Raw genomic sequence first — 22,661 nt, 5'->3', positions numbered from 1 at the left:
TTTAGAATTCTTTATCGCTAATTATAAATCGCATTAACTTTTGCCTTTAAAATTGATTATACGTAACGGGGAGTTGTCTGGAAGTAGAACATATTACCCTTCAGACTAATGAAGATGTGTTAAAATCCCATCTTTTCCTTAGACAGCAAGAGCAGGGAACCAAAACCAAAGTCAAATGCGTGGGCAGTGATCATGGCAGTCCAACTCAGCTCAAAAGTCCTCCTTCAGGCTGCCAAYGCTGCTGCCCCCCAACAAGAATTTCAAGCCCTCAGGGAGCCTCCATGAAAAGGCAAGGAAGGACTTTAACCACAATCCCACACTGCCTTCCTGGAAAGCTTTCAGAATGATGTTACAAGGGGAAGTCATCAGGAAGCACAGCCAAGCAAACCTCTCCGCTGCATCTCCAGATCTTGCCAAGCAACTCTCAGCTGGCAACCAGGGCTTCAGYTCCCTCCTGCCAAGAGGTCACATCCCACCACTCCTGCCTCACACGGCAATGTCCCCTCTGTGTCACCACTGCTTTGGCATGACCTGGCATCCATGTGTGCTCAGGACAGAGGAGGGGAGGATCCCACACCACCGTTGTCCCCTCTATCATGCAGCACTGCTGGCAGGAGGGGGAGGAGGGTCACTCTGGTACACCTCAAAGAGAGGTCCCAGATGTGTTTATTCCAAGCACCTTCCAGCAAGCTGTGACCTGGGGTGACCAACATCAGCTGCACGTGAAGKGTTCTTGCTTGCCTCCATCTTCCTGGAAGGCTCTGTGTCATACTGGTTTTGAGATATGTATCATCTATTGATATGGGGAGGTGCACCTGGGGATTTTGTGGCTCATTCCCTATGGAAACAGGGCTCATCCCATTCTGCCTGCCTCCTGTACACCCCAAGCCACCAAGACAGAGAACAAGCAGGTGATCCTCGAGCTGCTGAGCACAGCCCTCAGCCCAGCTCATGCCAACCCTCAGCCCCTTAGCAGCAGAGAGCAAAACATGCAGATGCCTCCAAAGCCCAACATACCACTCCCTGGAAAACCACCTTTGGATTTTAAGACCAGAGAGGTCCATGAGGATCAGCTCCAAAGGGTGAGGATATCCCTTCTCAGTTTCTGTGGGAATGTCTCAAGCACAACACAAACTGATGCCTTTGAGGCAGAGCTGGAGGAGCCAGCATTCCCGGGATCCCCCGCGAGTCTCACCCTCCCACCTCCACCTACTGACTCAGAGCTTCCCCACAGGAGCAGCATCAYATCCAGGATCTGGTCAGTGCTACATCACAGTGTCACACCCCAGGTGACACCAAGCAGGAGGCAACAAATAGCAGAGGTGCCGACACGGAGCCTGAAGAGGTATCGGGTGTTTCTTGCTGTCAGCAAGCATCTGAGCCTGAGCTGCTGGGTCACGGCACTCAGAGCAKCTACAGCAGGAAAGGTCAGCCTTGCTGCAAACCCTCCTGTCCCCCACTGGGCATGAAGCATCCCTGGCTGAAAGTCTGGCAACAGGCACCGGGAGCAGACCAGAGTTATGGCTGTTGCCAAGTGCTGGGAATGCTCTTTCTCCCCCAYTCCCGCGCTTTACCGGAGTCTTTAATTTTGAACTCCTTTTGAATTTTATTTCAGAATTACGATTTTCTGGTTTTGTGAGGGGGTTGASGAGTGCTGTGGGATTATTGGTTTGTGGGTTTTCTTGTTTGTGTTTGGGGTTTCTTTAAACTGACTTACCTAAGTGGCTTTTGAAGCAGTAATGAATTCAAGATGATCCCTTAACTTATTAAAAACAGCATTTAAATCACTGCCCAGTGTTTCAAWTGATTTAACAACACTCAGACGAGTTTATTAAAGGGTGCCTGGGCATTCCCCAGGAAGGAAAAATTGCACCATATGGGCTGTAACCCTGTGGTGGAACCTCCTTCTCCCTTTCTTCAGGTCACCAAGCCCAGTGAGGTGCTGCAGACAGAGACACCAGGGCAGGCAGACCAAGATTTGTCATCCAAGAGTACACAGGGAGGCTGCCYGGGCATGAGAGGGGACTTTATAGGGCCATGGGGAAGGAAAGGCGTAGGAAAGCAGTGTGGAAGAAGGAAGAGCAATAAATAGAGGGAAGGGAAGAAAACACTGGCAGGGAGTRGGGGGAAGAGGAGATTCCCCATAGATAACTTCAGGGAGAAAAGGCCAAAACAGAGCACTGACAGACTCTTTTACTGGCTAGAACAGCTTCTTGGCAAGCTCACGAGCGGGACCATGCAAAGGCACAGCTATTCGTTTGCTTCTCCCAGCAGGGCCAGCAGAGGAGGGAGTATTCTTCAGTCTTGGCAGAGTTTAACCAACCTCTTTGTAGGATGCAAAAGCAACTACTGGAATAGGCAACTTTTTCAGATGTGAAAAAAAAAAAAAAAAAGATCCCTGGGAGTCCTCCTGGGCTGCTTTGCCCATACAATCTCTTCCACCCTGAGCATGGTGGAAATAAACACTCCCTATCCCTAATGGTACCGTTAACATAGCACAGCTCGTTTCTAAAACAAACCCTTCAAAAGGCCCCAGAAGGATCTGGGGACATTGGAGAGCAGCAATATCCAACAAAAGACACACATCTCAACCCTCTCTTGTGTACTGTCGAAGTCTTCCTACTATTTTTACTGCCACTAGAGTTAGGAAAACATTTCACTGGGGGTTTATCATTCCACCACCAAAATTATAAACTATTTAGACCAGCCGGGGTTTGCTCTCAGCCTTTCAGGCACCACCAGAATTTTCCTCCCTGCACTAAGAGGTCTCGTAACTCGCCGTACTTCGGCGTTTTGTTTTTATTTCCACCCGCTCCGTTACGCAAGGCTGCCCCACGGAAGAGGCACGGCACAAAGTTGCAGGAGGGCAGCTACGCAGGCTGACTCTTCTTTAACGMAATTAGCTGCTGCAAGGTATGGCTCTGCCAAGACCAGCTGAAAGGACACAGGAAAAGAGCCATCTTGGCATGGTCCTCGCAGGAAAAAAAAAAATAAAAAAGGCTGAGCTCATCAGCTGCCAGCGGGAAGGATACAGAACTGGCTGCGGAGAGAGAATCTAGCGAGCGAACTCGGAAGCGACGTGGAGCCCTCGCTAACAGGCAGGGGATGCCTGTTTTTCTGGCATGTGGCTTTGTTCCTACAGTGGCACCGCTTCAGCAAGGGCGGGCTGCAGAGGTAAGAGGAGAGGAGCAGCGAGATAAGGCCAAACACACGAGGCAGACAGCCTTGCAAATGTGAGCTCCAACACCTCTTGTCGAGCTACTGCGCTTACTGGGGTCCTGTCAGGGAAGGGAAGCTCTCACCTCTTAAGCACGGTCTATTATTATTTATAGGTAAGACGATTAAGAGCCCTCAGTGACTGCAGCGCCTCGGAGACAGGTCTTAAAGATCTCCGGGTTCTACAATAATCTTTGATTAGGCACTAATTGAGCAGCAGAGTGCTTGTGTATTCAGGGTCTGCAGGCACTGCATGTGGTCCATCAGCACAGAATTTAAGGGGGAAAAACATCCAAGACCTACCACATTTAGCCTGGCCAGATGTGCTGTGAATAGGGCAGAGAGGGACATCCTGTGCCGAGCAGGGCTGAGGGGAAGGGCTGCACCATTCCCACACCCCCAAGCGCTCTCACCTCCTTGCCCCTACACCAGTCTGGTGCTTGTTTGTTCCTGGCTCCACCAGGTTTCTGATATTATCAGGAACCAGAGGCTGAACGCCTGGCTCATCCCAAATCACACACATGCCAAACCAGCACGCYGAGCAGAGCACCCACAGCACTTCAGACGGGACCCAGAGATGCACGGAGCTCACAGAACTTTCCTGCATCCTTCACGTTCACATGGGCATCTTGTACGGAACAAAGCCATGCCCTCACCAGCCGCAGCTTTCCAGAGTGTCCACCAAAAAGCTGACAGCAGAGGCAGCAGGAACAGAGCCCAGAGGTTCAGATGAGCCCCCAGGCTGCCTCACCGGACACCTGCACTAACACAGCACACGCAGTTGCATCACTGCTACATCGCTCCCCTGTGCTGCTTTACAGAGCTACACACATCCACTAGCAGTGTCTGCAGGCTCGAGAGCTTCCTCAGCACRACCAAAAGTACCTCTGGATAGGTGAGGTGGCAGAGTGGAAAATAAAAAGCATATTCAGAGCTGTTAAAAAAGAAGGGGAGTAGGACAGGTCTTTGATAGTGGGTTTGTTTGTGGGTTTTTTTTTGTTTTTGTTTTGGGGTGGGTTTTTTTTTTGTTGTTCTTCCTAAGATTTTACAGCCTTTGTAAGGGTTGAACATGTTCAGRAATTTGAATTTTAAAACCAACACAGTTGAGGAAGACTGACACATCTTTCCTCCTTAAAGGAGAAAAACTTCAAGAGAGAAATGGGATTTGTCTTACAAATGTCCTGACTTACTCCACAGAGAAGTCTGGTCGTGCCAAAAGACAGTGCATTACACACATCCAGAGTTCCTTACAGAAGCTTCTGCTCTCTGTCCTGCCCAACTCAGACCATCTTTTCTGTGTATATTAGTTGTGTTTTGGATTCTTTGCTGTCTGTTGGGCAGCTTTCCAAATGAAAAGCAAGCCTGCCCTCAGAAAAGAGAGGCAACAGCAAGCTGAGTTCTGACATTACCATCTATGATCAGATCATCATTATGTTAGTTTCTAAAATCCATTTTCCCCAAAACAACTTTTCAGGGTACACTGGCCAAGTTTCTTTCTTGAAAATCAGCTCCGTCTGTGACTAGAAATCAAAGGTGGACTCTGAACTGGCAGGTGATTAAGACTGATCAGACACTTCCCGGAGATAATTTTCTATATAGGTTATRCCAGCGAGTGAGACAAAAATAATTTAGGATTCTTTTTACGGCAACCCGCCGCTGTTGCACAGGTCACGTATTACAGCTGAAGGCAGCAGAAAATGCGAGGCTGTTTGGCAGCCTGGAGAGCTCAGAATTCTTACAAAGAAGTGGGCGACAGAGGAGGAATCTGACAATCCAGTCGGGGTTTTAATGTTTCTCTGAAAAGCTTTCCTGTGGGCTGTGATGGGCTGGTGATGGGCCGGTAACAATGGACCATCATGAACTTTTAATGGACCATCCTAACCAGCCCTCTTTTTTGTTTTCCCGACTCCTCCCYTCCCAAGTTAATAAATAAAGAGCTTAAAAACAAAAGGAGCAGGCTCTTAGTTACGCTAATTTTACCTCTCTGGCTATTTGGATGGTGATAGGGAAGGCGATAAACCATTTAAGATAACAAGCTGCAGGAGATTTGCAGAATACAAAGCAACCTGTCCCCAAAATGCACAGACTGAATAACGCTCTGCATATGCTCAGGACAAGTTACCCCAGGGTCAGCCTCRCAGAGGTGGTCAAAGAGGTGCTTTAGGAGATACACAAGGAGCTTAAAAAAAGGTCTGGAGCAGCACTTTTGTCTCTACAAAGCCAAAAAAGAAAAGCTGGCTATCTATTCTGACAGCACAGGAACTAAGCACCCCTACTATTCTGTGAAGGAAACTAAAAAAAGGCTAATTCGGGATTAAAAAAAGAAAAGAAGGAAAAGTAAATCCAAAATATCAAATGAGCGGATAGTTTAATAGTTCAGCAAACAACATTTTTATACAGCATATACAGGACTCAACGCCACATCGCCACAAAAGCCTGAAGTGCTCTTAAAAGTAACCCTGCTAACAAGGCAAACCCCACTCTTTTGGCACAATTCAAAGGACCTGGAGGGCACAGGAGCCGGGCTGCAGCTCAAGTATCCCTCCTTCCTGCCCTGTAGCTGGCAATTCCACCAACTAACAAAAACCGACCCAAGCACAACTTATTAAAATTCCCAGAAGAAGAAGCAATTACCCSGAACTCAAGTCACAACAGAAGTGCATCCCCACTGCTTTATTAACCAGAGAGCAGAGGAGGGCACCGAGTCCCGCACGCCCCCACCCAAGGACCAGCAATGAGGCAGCAATACCTGCTTTGAGCATCTGAGGACAGGGAAGCGGGACAAGGGGAGGATAAAGGAGAGGATAAATGAGAGGGGAGGATAAGGGAGAGGCCCAGAGGTGGTGAGCAGCCGGGGCTGGGCCAGGGGTGCCGCTAACCTGGTTCCATCCTGCGCGCTGCAGTTGACRTCCGCGCCGTACTCGAGGAGATGCCGCACGATGCTCAGCCAGCCCCGGGCACAGGCTTCGTGCAGGGCACAGTAACCCGCGTTGTCACGATGATTCACGTCACACGCCTTGTTTTCCAAACAATACAGAACCACTTCCTGGAAACGGGAGGGAAAACACCCAGTTATTTCTCGCCGTGTTTCTCGGCTTGAAGGAAAAGTGGGGGGAAAAGGGGCAAAAGATAAAATCCCTACGATAGGCTGAGTTACCCTCTACGAGATGGATCAGTCAAAAGGAAAATAAAAGAGGGGGCTGTTGACAGTCCTGTCTATTCAGGGACATAGCAGAGACCACAATTTCCCTGAGCAGATTAGTTTGGGCAAAGTGACACTGAGCTCTGTGCCCTGCAGGACCCTGTAACCTCCAACATCAGGCACTGTGACAGAAGGAGAACGTGCAAATTTCGCAAACAAAACTCACAATGTTCCACTTGTGAAAACTTTCACATGTAAAGCTAGTGGGAAGGTTGTTACTCTTACATCGGCATTTTTAGCAGAAAATTCTGCAAGTGCACCAGCAGCACAGCCGACATCAGTTTGATTTTAAAAAGAAAAAGCGCGTGACCCGAAACAAAACACATTTAAGACGCACAAAGGATGGTTTGCTATCAGCAAACAAAAACCAGCCCGGCTGGTGTGGAGATCGGGGAAATCCCATTTTCACCCACCCCGGTTTTTCTGCATGCAGAACTGAAGCCAGGCGCCAGGTTCCAATAACGAGCCCGGCGCCGCAGGAAGCCATGTGAATTTAACACAATTCATCTTGCAGTCAAATACACCACGCTCCAGAGCCTGGGCTCTGCGCTGCCGTGCAGCCTTGGAACAATGACTGCTCCATCACTCAACCAAAAATTTAGGATGGTGCGAGTCTTCCTCGGCTTGCGCCGGATGCGAAAGAAAGCAAAACAAAACAACACACATTTCTAAGAGATGTTCAATGCACAAAATAGYCCCCACGCTCCCAGATTAGTGGTAAACCATTAATTTCGCATTTGAGTGGCATCCTTGCAAAGCCAGATACAGCACGGAGGGGGCGAGCGCTTGTTTTGCCAAAACAAGAGAACAAACCGACGTCGGGAGCAATGCATTTATTCTCCCCGTCTCAAAATAAACCGGAAAGCCCGCAATAATCTGTGCTCTGGGTACACCTGACTCGAGAGCYGGTATCCAGGATACAGCATGAAGCTGCTCTTTTAGCAGGCCCTCACTAACCAGGCTGGAGCTGGGAGTTAATGAGCTGCCCATCCCAGGCTCTGGAGCATCCCCTCCACCTGCCATCCACCCACCCCTGCTGCACCCACCGGCTTAACCCGGGACCCCCACAGCCCCACCTCTCACCCAACAGAGCTCCTAATGCTCCTGCTAATCAGCCACAAAGGCCAAACATCAGCCCAGAACGGATGCTCTTTACCCTGCACATACTCAAGGAAGGGCTGTGCAAAATTACACTGCGGAGGTATGAATTCTCCTTCAAAGCCAGACCACCCTGCCAGGCAAATTAGCAGATGGATATAGGTAGCAGAAGCAGCTGCTGTGTTCAGCTCCACTTTTAGCATGCAGTTACCATTTAAAATAGATTTTGCAACTCAAAATAAAAGACGTTTCATCTATTTTTGTGAAAAAGGAAAGGCTTGTCCTAGGGTGGAATACCCACTACTGGACAGAAAAGCTAATTTTGTCGGGCAATTCTGTGTTAAGAGGCTATAAGAAGAATGTCATTAACCACAAAATGTAACCATAAAGACCATAAAACTCTACATTGTTAATTAATTAAATGCCTCATTAACTTTTTTTAACATGATTTATTCAATTTACAGAAAAATTAGCCATCATTGCCGAATACAGGAACATGTGGTGCCACAAACACACTTTTGGTTTCACAAGCATTTCTCCCTGATGTTCAGGAAGGCTATAAGAGTGCCATCGGGCAATTTAATGTCTGTTCAGGTGCTCTATGGAAACCAGCAATCTGAAAATCACTCACAGTCCATCCAAAGAGTCAAACTAGAACATAATTGGACACCTCCACCTCTGCTGCCGGCAGTTTCTTAGCCAAACCCAAAGTCAAAATATGCAAATATGCATGGTGCATCCTCATACACAAACAGCTGCCCTTCTTATGTACTCCTTTTCCAAGGGAAGAAGCCAGCATCCCCCATGCCCCAAAAAGCACTACTCCCCCACACCCGACCCTGGGTGAGGCATTACATGCTGGGGCTTAACACTTCCCCACAACATCCCCCAAAAGTGATGCCCATTGCTGGGCAGGATGCAGGAGCCCTAGGGGAGCTGTGCAAGGCATGATGATGCCCTGGAGCTCCTGCTCCTGTGGCAGTGACACTGGGAACTCACCGTGTCTGGTTAAGCCCTGCCTTCACACGTATTTAAACTCCTCATTCCACCACACTYTGCTGATTTCACTGCCTTCCCAGGAAGGATTTAATACCAAACTCATGAGAGAACTTTCCAAGTCATGCTTTCACCCCAGCCAGCAGCCAAGCTCCAGGCAGCCACTCACTCCCCTACCAGCAGGACCAGGGATAGAATCAGAGAATCACAAGGGTCAAAGGTGGAAAACTTGTGGGCTGAGATGGAGACAGTTTAACAGGGAAAGCAAAAACCATGGACACAAGTAATGCAGAACAAGGAATTCATTCCCTGCCTCCCATGGCTGGGTAGTGCTCAGCCACCTCCAGGAGAGCAGGGCCCCGTCCCCAATATCAGTGACTTGGAAACACAAACACCATCACTCCAAAAATCACCCCCTTCCTCCTTCCTCCYCCACCTTTATACACTGAGYTATGATGTCTCATGGTCTGGAATATCCCTGTGGTCAGTTTGGGTCCCCTGTCCTGGCTGCGTCTCCTCCCAGCCTCCCATGCTCACCAGTGTGGCACAGGAAAAGCAGGAAAGGCCTTGGATTTATGCAARCCCGGCTCAGCAATAATAAAACATCCCTATATTATCATCACTGTRTTCAGCACAAACCCAAAACACTGCCCTGTACCAGCCAYTGGGAAGAAAATTAACTYTACCCCAGCCAAAACCAGCACATTCGGACACACACCAGAAAGCAACATGAGGCACAAAGACAGCCAGTGTTTCCTCTCACATCAAATTCATTACACAAGCCTTTTGTAATTTTTTGCCTAAAAAGACTCTACGCTCCCTGTAATTCCCTCTTCTCAAAAAGTAAATTACAGTTTTAAGACTACCATTATCTCTCAAGTCATTTGTTTCAAATGGGGAAAACAGAACGGATTTGGGAGTGCCCATACACTGGGATGGGCTGGAAACGTCCTGCTRAAGCAYGGCCCGGCACAGAAGCCTAGGAAGRAAAAGGCAAAGYTTCCCATCAGCTTCATCAGGGATTTCCAGGGCTGAAGACYATTTGCTGCACTGTCTTTGGTAGCCTTGCTGGCTGCAGCCCTGCAATTTATCTGACCAGACACAACCACACTCGTCCTTCAACATTTCACACTCGCGTCAGTTTTCACACGCAAGTCGTACCCGCTTGTGTCCCKATTCCTGCGATGATCTGGGGCACGTGTGGGACCCAGAGCAGGACACAGGCACACGGCCTGGCAGCGTTTGGGCTCCCCGAGGGCACAGCAGTGACACACGCAGCCGCCAGCACCTCTGTGCGCTCAAGGGTTTGCAGTGGGATCTCTGCACAGCCTCAGGGCATCCCTGCTGCACAGGCAGGCAGGCTGCCAAGGGCAGGCACRAGCTCATCCGGGCTCAGGGCAGCGCAGCATTCCTGCCAGGGCTCGGTGCTGCCCTGCGGTGCCAGCCGCTTCCAGCTCCGAGTCCTGAATCAGCACTCGGCTCCCCGGGCGAGCGTGGCCCCGATGATGCAAACCCGTCTGCCTCCCCTGCCACGCAGCTGGCAAAGGGCCACCAGGCTGCCATCGCAGCAGCCACGGCATGCCCCCACGTGCCACCACGGGCCGCTGCCCTGCTCACAGCGGGGGCAGAAAACTGACCCACGCACTTGCCACAGGTCACAGGCCAACACATTACCTTGACTCATCCAGATTTTCCTTTTTTTTTAAATAGAGGAATTTCTTCTTGATCACTCTCATTCTTTTGCAGACAGAGGAAATTCAGCTTTCTACTAACTGCAGCAGTGTCRTCACGAGCAACAAAAACCCCTCAGCTGTGGAGCTTCCACAGATAATGAAACTATTAGAGCACACCACGGGCCAAACGCAGCTCCAACAGGGTGGCACAGCCCCCCACCACTCTGAGCCTTGAAAGACAYACACCATGTCACATTCTGGCAGCARTTTGGGTGCTCTTTCCCTGCCCTGTGCTCCACCAGTRACAGAACCAACTGCTGCMCAGCYAACACCACCSGAACAATCAAAYCGAACGAGCTGGAWATTTAATTCTACTAAAAACATGGTGTTCGCTYGAACTTTTGGGTGAATTCAAGTCCAAAAATCAAAACCCCCAACCAGCTGATAATGAGAAGGGCATGGTGATGCACAAGGTCATCCACACTTTGGTAAGCCTGGGTATTCCCAGCTTTCTGCAACTGGCCAGGGCAGCAGAGAGCTCCTGCTGTCAAAGCAAGYGGAGAGCCCGGGGCTCCTGCTAGAGCAAGACTTCAGCCCATCACTGAATTTGGGAGCTGCTCCTGCTGAGCTGTGCTCAGCAGAGGTGCCAGGCACAGAAGGCAAAGTGCCCAAGCACACTCACCCTGACAGACCCCATGCAGGAAGAAAATACACACTGATAGCTTGGARCACGTGCTATAACACTTTTTGATTTTGGACTCACAGAAAATTAAACCATTTAAAACACGGAGCATCCCACAGCAATGTTGTAACAACCACTTCTCCTAGCTAGAGCTGAAATGCCCTGGGTTAGAAGCAGCTTTTGTCTAGGGTAAACAAAACCTTTCCAACAAACCCTGCCTTCCAGAGCTGGACAAGATCTTGCTCCACACAAAGCTCTCCCGCTATACAAAGGGCATTTCAAGGTCTCAGCAAATCCCCAAGGCTGGGCAAGTCCCACCTGGACCTGGGCTGATGCCACCTTCCTGCATGGGGCTCAAGCCCAGCTCCAAGGTCCTCTCACCACCATGGCAAACCCTGCAGCCACGCCGAGGGCAGCAGTCGCTCTCTGCAACAAAACACCTCTGCACCAGATCTGAAATCGAGCGATGACGACGCTCATACCTACATGCACGTATTTCCCCAATAAAAGCATGCTTCAAAACAGCACAGCTAAGGGATTCATCCGTTTCTGATTTTTGTAGCAACAGGGGGCCCCTTTCATTAGACAACATTGTTCCAGCTACACCAAGCAGCTCCAGACGCAGAGTATAAAGCATGCAGAGTGCTCCTACGATGCGTCTGATCACGCAAGAGGACACTCCAAGCGCTACATCCTGTGTCACATACCAGATACTCCTTGGAGAGAAGAACAAAAAACAAAACCCTTCTCCTAAGCTACAYGCTCTCCACGAACAAGAAAACCAGCAAACATACAGCTCATTAAAGATCACCATAAAGATTATCTGGAGGAAGGGGGGGGGGGAATAAATAAATAAAAGACATTCTTTCTGTTTGCAGATGGTTCAGATTTAAAGGGAAGTGAGGGTTACCGATAAAACTTTACCCTTTGCTCATTCCTGTGGGATGCTGCTTGCCCTCCATCCCTGTCAGCTGACCCAGCAGCGCTGGGGAACCATTCCCACTGCAACCTGCCTCCAAACCCCACAGGCCAGGGAAGGGAAGGCAGCAGGGGAACRGGGGCTGCAAATTTCAACGACCCAACTGAAAGCTGCTACTTCGCAGAATTTCCATCTATAAAACTGGGAAGAGGATTTTAACTTTCGAAAATAAAAATAAAACCATCCTCCCGCCGGGCGCCGAGGGAGCCTTACCTCATAGCCCAGACGTGCCGCCCGCTGCAGCAGCGTCTCCCCCGCRTTCTTGTTGACGATCAGGCGCCGCGCTTCGGGCGGCATGGGCCGGCTCGGGGTGCTCTCCTGAGGGGGGCTGGCGATGGGCAGCTGCGTGGGCTGGGGCACGGGGAGCAGCGAGGGCACCTGCGGCAGGCGCTCGTAGGATTTCTGCTCGTACGGCTTGRCTGGCGAGGAGTCACAGTCTGACGTCGGCTCCGGTCGCTTTCTGACTTTCCTCGTCACCGTTACCTGTCAAAGCCATGAGGGTGGGGGGTTTTTATCTTTGTTTGCGCAGTACAGAGACGGGACTGTATTTTGTCAGCGAGGAATTACACTTTCCCACTCSTATTTAGTTTTTTAAGTAAGACCCGCCACAGCTTTTAAAAACAACATGCCTCACCCCTACAACAGTGCCTTCAAATTAAGGTTAAGAMAAGCAAACACAAAATGTGCAAAGCATCCACAGAGGAGTCTGAACGCAATCCCCGCTACCCTGCATGCATGGCAAGCACGTTAGTTTTAGGCAAGCTGGCTCTGCCTTCTCAGAGGCTGGTGGACAATTAAGTCTAAATAAAGATACCTTATCTTCAGCATTTTCGATATCTGTGGTGTCATCCCCTGTCAGAGATGACCTCCTTCTCCTCTCCTGCAGTGCCAAGTGTTTTGTTTTACACTGACGTTTCCCTGATGGCTTCTCACACTCGCTGTATTTCGGCAGCAGAGATGCATGTTGGAAATCCTCCTCTTCGTCTGTGTACAGCCCATCTGTCTTCCGGCTTTCTTTAATTTTCTGCTGTTTGGCAGCCAACCTCGAGGCTGGAGTACAGCTTGGCTGAGCCTGCCTTTTGCTGTTTGCATTGGTGGATGAAAGGCTCTTCATGTGCAGAGACACCGGGAATACGGGCAAGCCTAAATGGGAAGGAAAGGCATTACACATCGCATGGTGCGTTAAAAGGAAAATGCATTGCTAGCACTTAACACAAGCTCCTCCACTGCTTAAGAGATCTACAATTACATTTTCAAATCATTAATATTTTAAGCGTTCCACATCCAAACTGTAAATAGCATCCCGCCCGTTGATGCCACACTAACACTTACGAGGCTCTAACAAAAGCCCCGAATGAAATGCCCCGTGCAGGTGCCAGGCGGTGCCGGGGCTGTAGGGGTGCGTGCCAGGCCAGCTTGGCAGCACCACAGCCCAGCCACCACGGGCAGAGCAGAACCCTCTGGGGGAAAAACTCGCCTCCTTACCTGGGACTGCCTGATCTCAACGGGAACCAACTTCTCCAGCAGCCTGGGCCCAGCCTGGCTTCTCTCAGAGGGATGTAAGGGCAGACAGGGGATGGCGAGGGAAGAGGGGACAGGAGGAAAGGTGGAAGTGTAGATCAAGTCTTAACAGGACAGCACGAGTAGGAGCGCTGAGCTTAGTTAGCCCCAAGACGGCCATAACACAGGGAACATCTCCATGGCAGCATTTTCACTTCAAAAACAGGCCAGGAGCAGAAAGACTACTCAAGGAGCCATCCCTACAGAAGCTCTGTGCAAGCTCTCCTCGGAAAGCACATGGATTTTGCAGGAAAAGCAATCAGATGGTTTCTTTCTCCAAGAACTCCATCCGAAAGTAATGGGACATTGAGGCAGTAAGGCCAGTGCTCTGCTGCCTGTGGCAGGATACTGGCAGAGCTGGCTTTTCTCCAGGGGTTAGCTCCAACAAGCTGAATCCCACAATCTGGGCCACATGCAAAAAGCATGGTTAGTTTCGGGGCTTTTTCAGAGTGCAAGCAGGTTTACAACAAAACAAGGACAGGAAAGTTGACTTTTTATAGAGTGAATTTCCCTTGGGAAGAGAATTGAGGTGACCTCAGAACCAACTCCTCTGCAGAAAAATTAAAGGTTGCTGGAAAGGAAGGGACACTTCAGCCAAACAAYACCACACCACCAAGGGAAGGTGTGGAAAAAACCCTGAGAACTTGAAACAGGCTCCTTTGCTCTGAGAAGTCTCTGAAGTAATGCAACCTTCAGAACAGAAGAGATGGCAGGAGCAAATAAACAGGTGCTTAGAGGAGAGACGCCCTTACTTAAAGAGATTCAGTCCGAAGCCAGTCAGTAAAAAAGAAAATAAAATCTAGAATTCTCTTGGTGGGCAGTTTCACACTCTAGTCTTCCTTTAAATAGACCTGTGAAAGCAACTCACAGAAGGCTTTCTAGATTAAGGATGAAAACAGAAATCCCTCAGTTCTTTTGAGCCACTTTCTAGAAAAAGACACATACCACGGCTTGCCAAGCAGATGTCAGGGAATTTATGGGACACATGATGTGCAGATTGTTCAGCAAAATTCATGTAAGTTTTTCAGGCTCTGCAATATTGAAGGAAGGCACCTAGTCGTAGGCTGAGCCTATGGATGCAAGGCTGTCTTTCCAACTCTGTTTAATCCTCCTGTTCCCAACTAACCTAATTGAGTAGCATGTGAAAAGCCCAATTCCAATACAGAAGTATCATCATTACCTACTTAATCACTTATTAAAAGAAAAAAAAGATGGAAAAGATGGAAAGCAGCGGTGAGGAGCTCTGGTAAGTGCAAATGGAACAAGCTGCTGCATGCAGAAAAACTACTATACAATGAAAAACTCACAGGTCTGGGGAAGGACAGAAACACCAAAAGGATGGAGGAAGAAAAAAAAAAAAAAACACAGGAAGCTTATCTCAAAGAACTGCAGGCTTTCCCATGCAGRGATGCCGAGGCATCTGAAAGCAGAAGTTTAATCTCCACAAAAAACGTGCACTCCTGCCTGCAAACTCCACATCAACTCTGCTTCRCTCTGCCCCTCCAGAGCGGTGACAGCAGGCACCAGGCTAAACGTGCACCAGAGCTAAGAGATGGAGAGGAGCTACGCTGTTCCCAGAAGCTTCAGGATCAGTGACATTGCAAGAGGCCAGCACTACAGCACTACACAGAAAAAGCCAAGCATCAGCCTGGGAAATGCATGACAACACGAGCAGAAAAGCAGCAAGTGATTAATCCTGGAATCCCACCCCATCTTTCTGACCACGTGAAGGGCGAAGAAAAACAAGAGTGAGCCGGAATACACCTAAATATCCATGGAAAAAAAGAAAACCCAAAACAAAAACCCCAAAAAACTCAGGCCTCTGACTGATGTGGGTTGTGGCAAGTCTGACTCAGAGCAGGGCCCGTCTCCCCTTCCCGCAGGAGCAGGCTGCGCTGAGGTCCGTGCGGAAAAGCAGCTGCTGCCGCGTCACCTGAACGCTCGCCCGTTCAGCTCCCACCMCGGCAGCTGCCTCCTCCTGCCTGCCAAGCCCGCGGCTGCCACGCTGCTGCAGCCCCAGGCAGCTCCGAGGGGCTGGCACGGGCTCCCCGGKGGGCGAGATCCTCCTGGCTCCTCTCCCCAGGGCTTTTGTTTCCATGCTGCTCGGGCTTTCTCCTCGCACCGGCTGCGGCTCCCCGGGGGAGCATCACAAGAGCTGGCACTGCGCTGCCAGAAACTCAGGGTTATTGCTCAGCTGGAACCCCAGCAGGGACCGTGGCTTCTGCTTTGGTCACAGGGCTGGGCAAGCAGCCTGGTGCCCTCAGGCTGCAGGATCCTCAYGTTCATGGACCTGGTGCACCCCGGAGACCCAGCAGGGCAAGGTCACTTTGCAAGCAGRAGCAYRGGATCRTGACATGGTTTGGGTTGGAAGKGATCTCAAAGAYCATMCAGTTCCAACCCCCTGCCATGGGCAGAGACACCTTCAACTGGACAAGGTTGCTCAGAGCTSCATCCAACCTGGCCTTGAACACTTCCAGAGATGAGGCAGCCACAATTTTTCTGTGCAGCCTGTTCCAGTGCCTCACCACTCTCACAGTGGAGAATTCCTTCCTAATAACCTAATCTAAGCCCATCCTCTGCCAGCTTAAATCCATTACCACTTGTCCTATCACTATATGCCCTTGTCCAGCTCTCTTACAGCCCTCCTTAGGTACTGGAAGGCACTGTAACATCTCCCCAGARCCTTCTCCAGGCTGAACAACCCCTAYKCCCTCAGCCTGYCTTCACAGCAGAGGTGATCCAGCCCGATTATCTTTAAGCCTCCTCTGGACTTGCTCCAGGTCCYTATTCTCCCCCTGTTGGGGGCCCARCAGCTGGACACAGCACTGACCCCACAGCACTGCTGGGGTCTCACAGGAGCACAGCAGAGGGACAGAATCACCTCCCTTGACCTGCTGCCCACACTCCTCTCAAAGAACACAACTGGGGTAATAAGCCCAGAAGTCAGAACCCTTCATGTTCCTAGAGATTTGCAGGCAGAGGTAGCAAATCATCCTGCTTTTAAAATAAGGCAAAGAGGAACCCTTAATGTCCTGTTACAGCCTGCTCCTTGGGATACACTCAGCTTCCCAGAAGCAGAAACTACCACGCCTGCAGGCAGGGCTTGAGCACAGTGAATAGCTGTTCCCAAATTTAAAAAAAACAAAACTGTAAGTGACAGTGTATATTCTCATACCGACAATATCTGGCTGTTTAAGAGAAGTTTAAGGACTAGTCCCAAGCATGACAGACAAGCTGGAAGTTTCCATCTCCATGATGCTGTCACACAGAGGATGCTCTGCCGCACAACRGGGAAAAATGACCTCATCCCAGTCAACTAAGAACAAGGAAATTCAGAAGTTTACACTTCAACAAGGCTGGAGGAGCATCAGCAAAATTCTCTGAATGATATCCAGTGTGTCTGCACAATGAATAGTGAGGGGCCATTTAGTCAAGTTTATGGTTTTACAGCAGCTTCCAAACCCAAGAGGTTTTTCACAGCCACAGGGCAACTGAACCCGAATGCCTTTGGGAATGGTGCATAAATTGGGAGCCACCTCTTTCTCTTTCCTGAGGTCATGAGCCTGTCACTGCCACAGGAGGCATTGCAGGGGAAAGTGAGAGCATCCTTACACAATACAGCTTCTTGTTACTGACCCTCGTTTAATCTCGACGAGGTATCTCTCTCTGAAAGTACAAAGGGGGGCAGGTGACGGGCAGGGGTGTTTGAGCCAATACCGTGCTCGCCAAGGAAGCACATAAAGCAAGGAAGGAAGAGTCAAAGCTCCTTTTAAACCAAGTTCTGACCTCCTGCTCCRCAAATTCTTTTGGAGAGCCTTCCCCATCAATAAGCATCAAAGTTTGGGGGTTTTCTGCCCTCAGATAACCCTTCCAAGGAGAAGGACAAATGAGGAACTTTAGGACCAAAGGGAAGCTGATACTTTTGCCTGTGATTGTTTCAGAGGAAAAACCCAGGAAAATCCACACTGGTGCAGGATGAYCTGGACTCAGTCCATTCCATGGCATGGGACAAGAAGATCCACTCTCCTCATGTTTCTCTTTTAAGGGAATCTCAGCTAAACTACAGGTCAGGAAAGTGAATGTCTTGCAGTCAATGAAGCTGCCAGGTTTGTGAAGGAAGAAAGACCCAAATGCCGTACATGGAGCTGCTGCCCCGAGAAAWAGTCTTTCCTCAAAAAGAAGCTGAGACTTGGGAGAGGAAAGAGCAGGAGAAAAGAATGAAAAGGGGATTGGCCCTGTGGACTGTGTGATTGTATTCCCCATCAGTTCTCTGGCCAAGCTACTGCAGCAAAATGTTGAAGGGAAGGCGAAAAGCATCASAGCAGAAAATGTGCTCAGCAGCTGAGGACAGTGAGGACAGGACAGTGAYCTGTCCATCCCAATGAAAATTTGGCAAATGGTATCCACAGGCTCTCCTCCAGGATAGGGAATGGGCAGAAATAGGAGGAAGAATGGGGAAAAGGAGGAAGTGGAGTGAGGGGGAAAGAAGCAGCCAGAAACAAGTCAAAGAAAGTTAACATGCTTTAAGGAAGTGATCCCCTAGGAGAGCACCAAGGGGCTGGGAAGTGGGTGACACGGGTTACAGGACATGCTCAGGACAAACCATCCTTGTCAGGACAAGGATGAGCTTTGCTCTTGAGCATATGGCTTAGGAAATGCAGGGGAAGCCAGCAGTGCTGAGGGTGCTGGAGGTGTTGGGTYCCCAAGATCAAGAGCTGCTATAGCTGTGCTGACGGTGTTTCAGAGGCTCACACCCCCTCAAACCCTACATGTGGTTGAACACCCTTACACCAGCTAGCAGCCTATTTGCTCCCTCCCTCACCCAGAAGCATGCCCACATTTTATGCCCCCACCCCAGCTCTCCTCTAGAGACATCATCTTCATATCTACGAAAATATTTAAAGCCAAAACACGCACACACACACACACGCACACACACAAACACATAGTTACACACACATACACAAACATTTTCTTGTCTGACAAGTATCAGCTACAGGGTAATTCTTAAAGAGGAGGTGTCAGTCCTTATACAAATGGACATCTACAGAAATATATATATATAATTAAAAAAAAAAAAGGAAARAAAGAAAAGAAAGCTCTTGACAATTCCTTAACATTGGTGGCAGCATGCGTCACTGTAAATGCTAAAGCCAGCTGGTTTCCCTAGTAGTCTCTGCATACCTTGTTCATTGTCACTTGTTTTGAGGGACTCTTCAGACCAACTTCTATTGCTTTTGGCCTCTGACCTTTTCTTGGTGTGCCTTTCTTCTGTGAAGTCTTTGACCTTTGCAGTGGCCTCTGGCTGAACAGCCTCAGCTAAATCTTTCCTGCTTTGCCGGCCCAACTTGCCGGACGGGGATCTCTCTGGTGACACCTGCTGCTCCCATAGTTCCCTAAGATGCTGCAGGTGACGCTGCTTTTTGGGATGGAGCCCTGTTAATTCAATGCACACCTTCAGGTTGGTCACCTCATTACAATTGGGCTCTTCTAAGTGGTTAGAGGAATTGTTTGTCATTTCCCTCTCAGGCCAGTCATCTAATGGAAAAATAACTAAAAATTAATCAAAAAGCCCCCTCAACTTAAAACAAAAGCTACATTTCACTTTCGGGGCATATAGTCTCAGCTTTAGCAGYACACTATGCATTTTAAAGGTTCGCTCATTAAGGGTTACATGCACTACAGTAACTTGCACTGCTGTGGCTACAGTGTCCAATCACTAGWGCTTTATCCTTACATACCAAGCTTTTTTATATATACATATATATATACACATATATATATACATACATATATATACATATATATAATTTCAAGTGAAATGACAGTGCTCACATTAGTAACTAGCAAGTTCAAAAATGGAAACACATTAAGCCAAAGGGACGTTCCTTTCACAAGACATTCCTTGAGAGAGACCAAAGCAAAATGCTGTCTTACCTTTGGAGCTCTTCTTCTTTTTTGCTTTTGATACAACTTCATCCTGCAGGTCATCCACAAAGCTTTCATTTTGGCTGCCATCATTTTGTACTCTCTCACCAGAGTGTTTACGCTTCCTGTCCAGACGTGGACATGAATGTTGGCCAATATCTTCTGTTGGCTGGTCTTCCGCCTTTTCATATACAGAATGTCTCTCTAAATAACATTTCTCATTTGAGAGATCTTTTTCCTCTGGAGTTTCAAGAAAGTGACCTCGGTTGTTTTCTGTACTACTAAAGTTACCTAAAAACACAAAACAAACAAACACCACAAGACCTAATAAATACAACACAATTCATTGTGAGARGGCTTTGCTCTCTGATTTCTTCAATGTCATCTCCATCATGACCTATGGCTCATGAGGCATGTAAATAAACACAAAACTGTGCTTGGGAACAAGTCTCCTCTGGCCAGCCTAAGGCAGCAGTTTTCTCAACAGTTAAGCACAAAACCCCCAAAAAGCACACTACTTCGTGTCGTTTCTTMATTTATTTAAGCACAATATTCACAATACTTGTATCCATAGAAACATCACAATATGCTTTTTTAAATGAAGAAACATCTTTAGATACTGAAAGCACAAACCTTTTTCAGAAAGCAACCTCACCCCTCTAAATGGTAGCAAGTAACAATCCAATTCAAAAATACCTTCTGATGACAACCAAGTATTAGTAGTCCCTTAATTCCTAAACTTTCACTAACTTCTCCCATCGAATTGCAGAGTCTGACTTAAAAGCATTCATCCCTTTTTCTGGAGATATAAATGGGATACAGAAGACGMACACACGGACACAGGAATATCACTAAGAATAGCTGTGATATTTTGCAAAAAGCACTACTTGAATCCAAGGTTATAAAAAGGCTTCCTCACTTCAAGTAACCAGCCAGTCACTGTACCTCACATGATCTCTGTCACCTCCTTCTAAAACAGACCTCACTTTTTTCAAGGAGTATTTCCAGCAACAGCAAGAGGGTGAGCTCTGAAAAGCTTACTAGAAACTAGTCCAACAAATTAGCCACAAAAACACCCATGCTGCCTCGCCTGCACTAACTTCAGCTTCTCTCCAGTACTGTTTGCCCAAATTCAGAGACAGCCTAAGCAAYTTTAAATGGATGCTTGATTTAAAATTACACTTAATCACCATCTTGAATAACGTTATTTTCTTGGGCTTAACCGAACTAGCAAAGGCAAGGTTAGGCGGCGATACAGTACAGACTGCAACACAAATAATCAGCTTCCCATTTACAATTCTCACAAACAAGCTGGGTTTCCCACGTGTTTTAGCCATCCTGGCCAACCAACACTCTACATCTCCRCCGCTGTTTGGCAGACTGTATGTTCCATCCTACATCCCCACAGCTCACTGTCTCTTTTCCTCCTTGCCCTTCCTCCTTCTTGCCCCTCCTCCTTCTCCCATTTCCCCTCCTGCAAACATCTGATGGTTTCCTACCTGGACTCCTGACAGCTGTTGCCCTTCCCTCCTGCAGATCCTCCCTCTCCTTACTCAGTCTCTTGCCCTGTCCAGCCCGGTCTTCCGTTTCTGCTCTTCCCCCTTATCAGGGCTGACATTGCTCCCCTGCAGTCCCGTCTCCCCTCCTGTCCCCTCCAACACCCAGCACTGGATGCAGCCCAACTCCATCCCACCTTATCTTGACAGCACCTTCCTACAGCTCTGCCAACCCCTTCTGGTTTCACTAAATACCTGTTGTCAGCAATGGAAGGCTGAGGGGGGTTGGTGAGAGGAAATCTCCCTGATGAGATTTCTCTTCAMCACAATTTGGAAATGGCTCCAAGTAGCACCAAGGGCTCTGGAGACGTTTGYGGACACCAGAAGACACCCCAGCGTAATTTTTACGCTGCTTGGGAAGCTGCCTGCAGGGCTGCTTATAAAACAGCACAAGATATTGGCCAAGAAAAATCAAAACAAAAGCTGACTTTCTGCAGGCGAGCTGCTCGGGCTGTTCCGCTGTTTGGCRATGCTCCTCTCCACAAGGCCGTCTGGCCAACACATGCTCCCTCCAAGACTTTAAAATGCACTTTGTCACACTTCTTCCAGCCAACAGCACTGAAATGTTCCAGAGAACAGGTACCTCAGCTTACTGGGACCGTGCCTCTAAATCGCAGTGTTCCCCCAGATCAGAATGAGTCTGGCAGCGCCCTGTGCTCGCACATCTGGAGTGAAGACACCGCCCCACAGATGTACCCTATAACCACACCAAAAGCACCAGTGGTCCTATTTCACACAGCATAAAAGCAGCTGGCCCAGCCACGTTTTAGGTATCACTATAGAAATAAATGCTTCTATMAGATTTCATTTTACATTTTTAATGCAATCTGCTATTTTCCTYCTTTCATAAGGAAACATTATACTTCTGTGGTCAGTTTCCCCGAAGCGATCAGGTAAGGGCACTCACAGCCACACTCCTGCTGTTTTAGAGCCTTCTCGTCTCCAGCAGCACCAACAGCTACACACCACGGTTTATGCTGAGAGTCACTAGATCGGGATAGCTTTCCTGCTCCTTACACTGTCTGGCCTGAGAAAAGGCAGGCACATCCTGACCAATTCCCAGAGAAGCTCTTGCAGGGTCAGAGGAAGTAGCAGGGTGTASGGAGGGGGGAGTGACGGTCTTAATCTTTACGGCTTGCAGGAAACAGCAAGCTAATTCCAGCCTGCCACCACCGAAAGCGACCTGCTGCAGATTAATTCCTTCTCTATCTGCAAGAGGACTTGGCACGGGGATGCCGAGCGCCGCTCAGACTGTGCTGAAAAATAGAGCGGGGAGAGACCTCGCTAACAGCTTGTCACTGTCAGCGTTCCTCCGGGGCTCCACACGCTGGGAAGAACAGCACACACCTCCTGAGGCTCATCCAAAAAGCCCTCGCCGCCAGCAGCTCCGCGACACCTCGGCCTCCGCTCCCCGGTCACATCCGAGAGGGACCCTCAGGGGATCGGGGCYACATCTCCGCGGCTGCCGAGCCAGAAATGCTTGGCTCAAGGAGCGCCCGCTGCACACGCGGCTCTGAAATCCGTCCCGCTCGCTGCCGCTAAGACCATTAGGGGAGCGGCATCTCGGCGAACTAATCCCGGTTGTGTAATCTGCCCCGCACCGAGACGGGAGCGCAGCCCCGGCGCAGCACGGGACCGGGACGCGTCCTTGCCCGTGCACTCCAAAGCTCCCACAGCTCCCACAGCTACCGCCGTTCCCGCCACTCCACAGCACCCACAGCTCCCGCCACTCCACAGCTCCCACAGCTCCCGCCACTCCACAGCTCCCGCC

General features: G+C 49.2%; 1 protein-coding gene across 7 annotated transcripts in view; it reads right to left on the bottom strand.

The window, feature by feature from the left end:
- Window positions 1–22,661, bottom strand: part of BCOR (BCL6 corepressor) — an 83,337-nt gene that overhangs the window by 4,681 nt on the left and 55,995 nt on the right. For 4 of the 7 annotated variants that reach the window (XM_057378228.1, XM_057378226.1, XM_057378230.1 and 1 more), the window contains 5 exons: window positions 19,344–19,625; window positions 18,591–18,944; window positions 12,661–12,989; window positions 12,060–12,329; window positions 6,096–6,262 (listed from right to left, as the gene is read on the bottom strand). In XM_057378228.1, the coding sequence (XP_057234211.1) occupies window positions 6,096–6,262; window positions 12,060–12,329; window positions 12,661–12,989; window positions 18,591–18,944; window positions 19,344–19,625 (1,402 nt within the window). The remainder of the gene's footprint in view (window positions 1–6,095; window positions 6,263–12,059; window positions 12,330–12,660; window positions 12,990–18,590; window positions 18,945–19,343; window positions 19,626–22,661) is intronic. The other 3 variants (XM_057378231.1, XM_057378232.1, XM_057378233.1) reach the window with 2 other exon arrangements.

The sequence above is a fragment of the Malurus melanocephalus genome, unplaced genomic scaffold (assembly GCF_030028575.1).
Source record: "Malurus melanocephalus ecotype Western Australia unplaced genomic scaffold, MMel_1.1 scaffold_349, whole genome shotgun sequence".
NCBI classification, from domain to species: Eukaryota; Metazoa; Chordata; class Aves; order Passeriformes; family Maluridae; genus Malurus; species Malurus melanocephalus.
The sequence above is the reverse complement of the archived record's forward strand: the minus strand, read 5'-3'. Positions and strand labels throughout refer to the sequence as shown.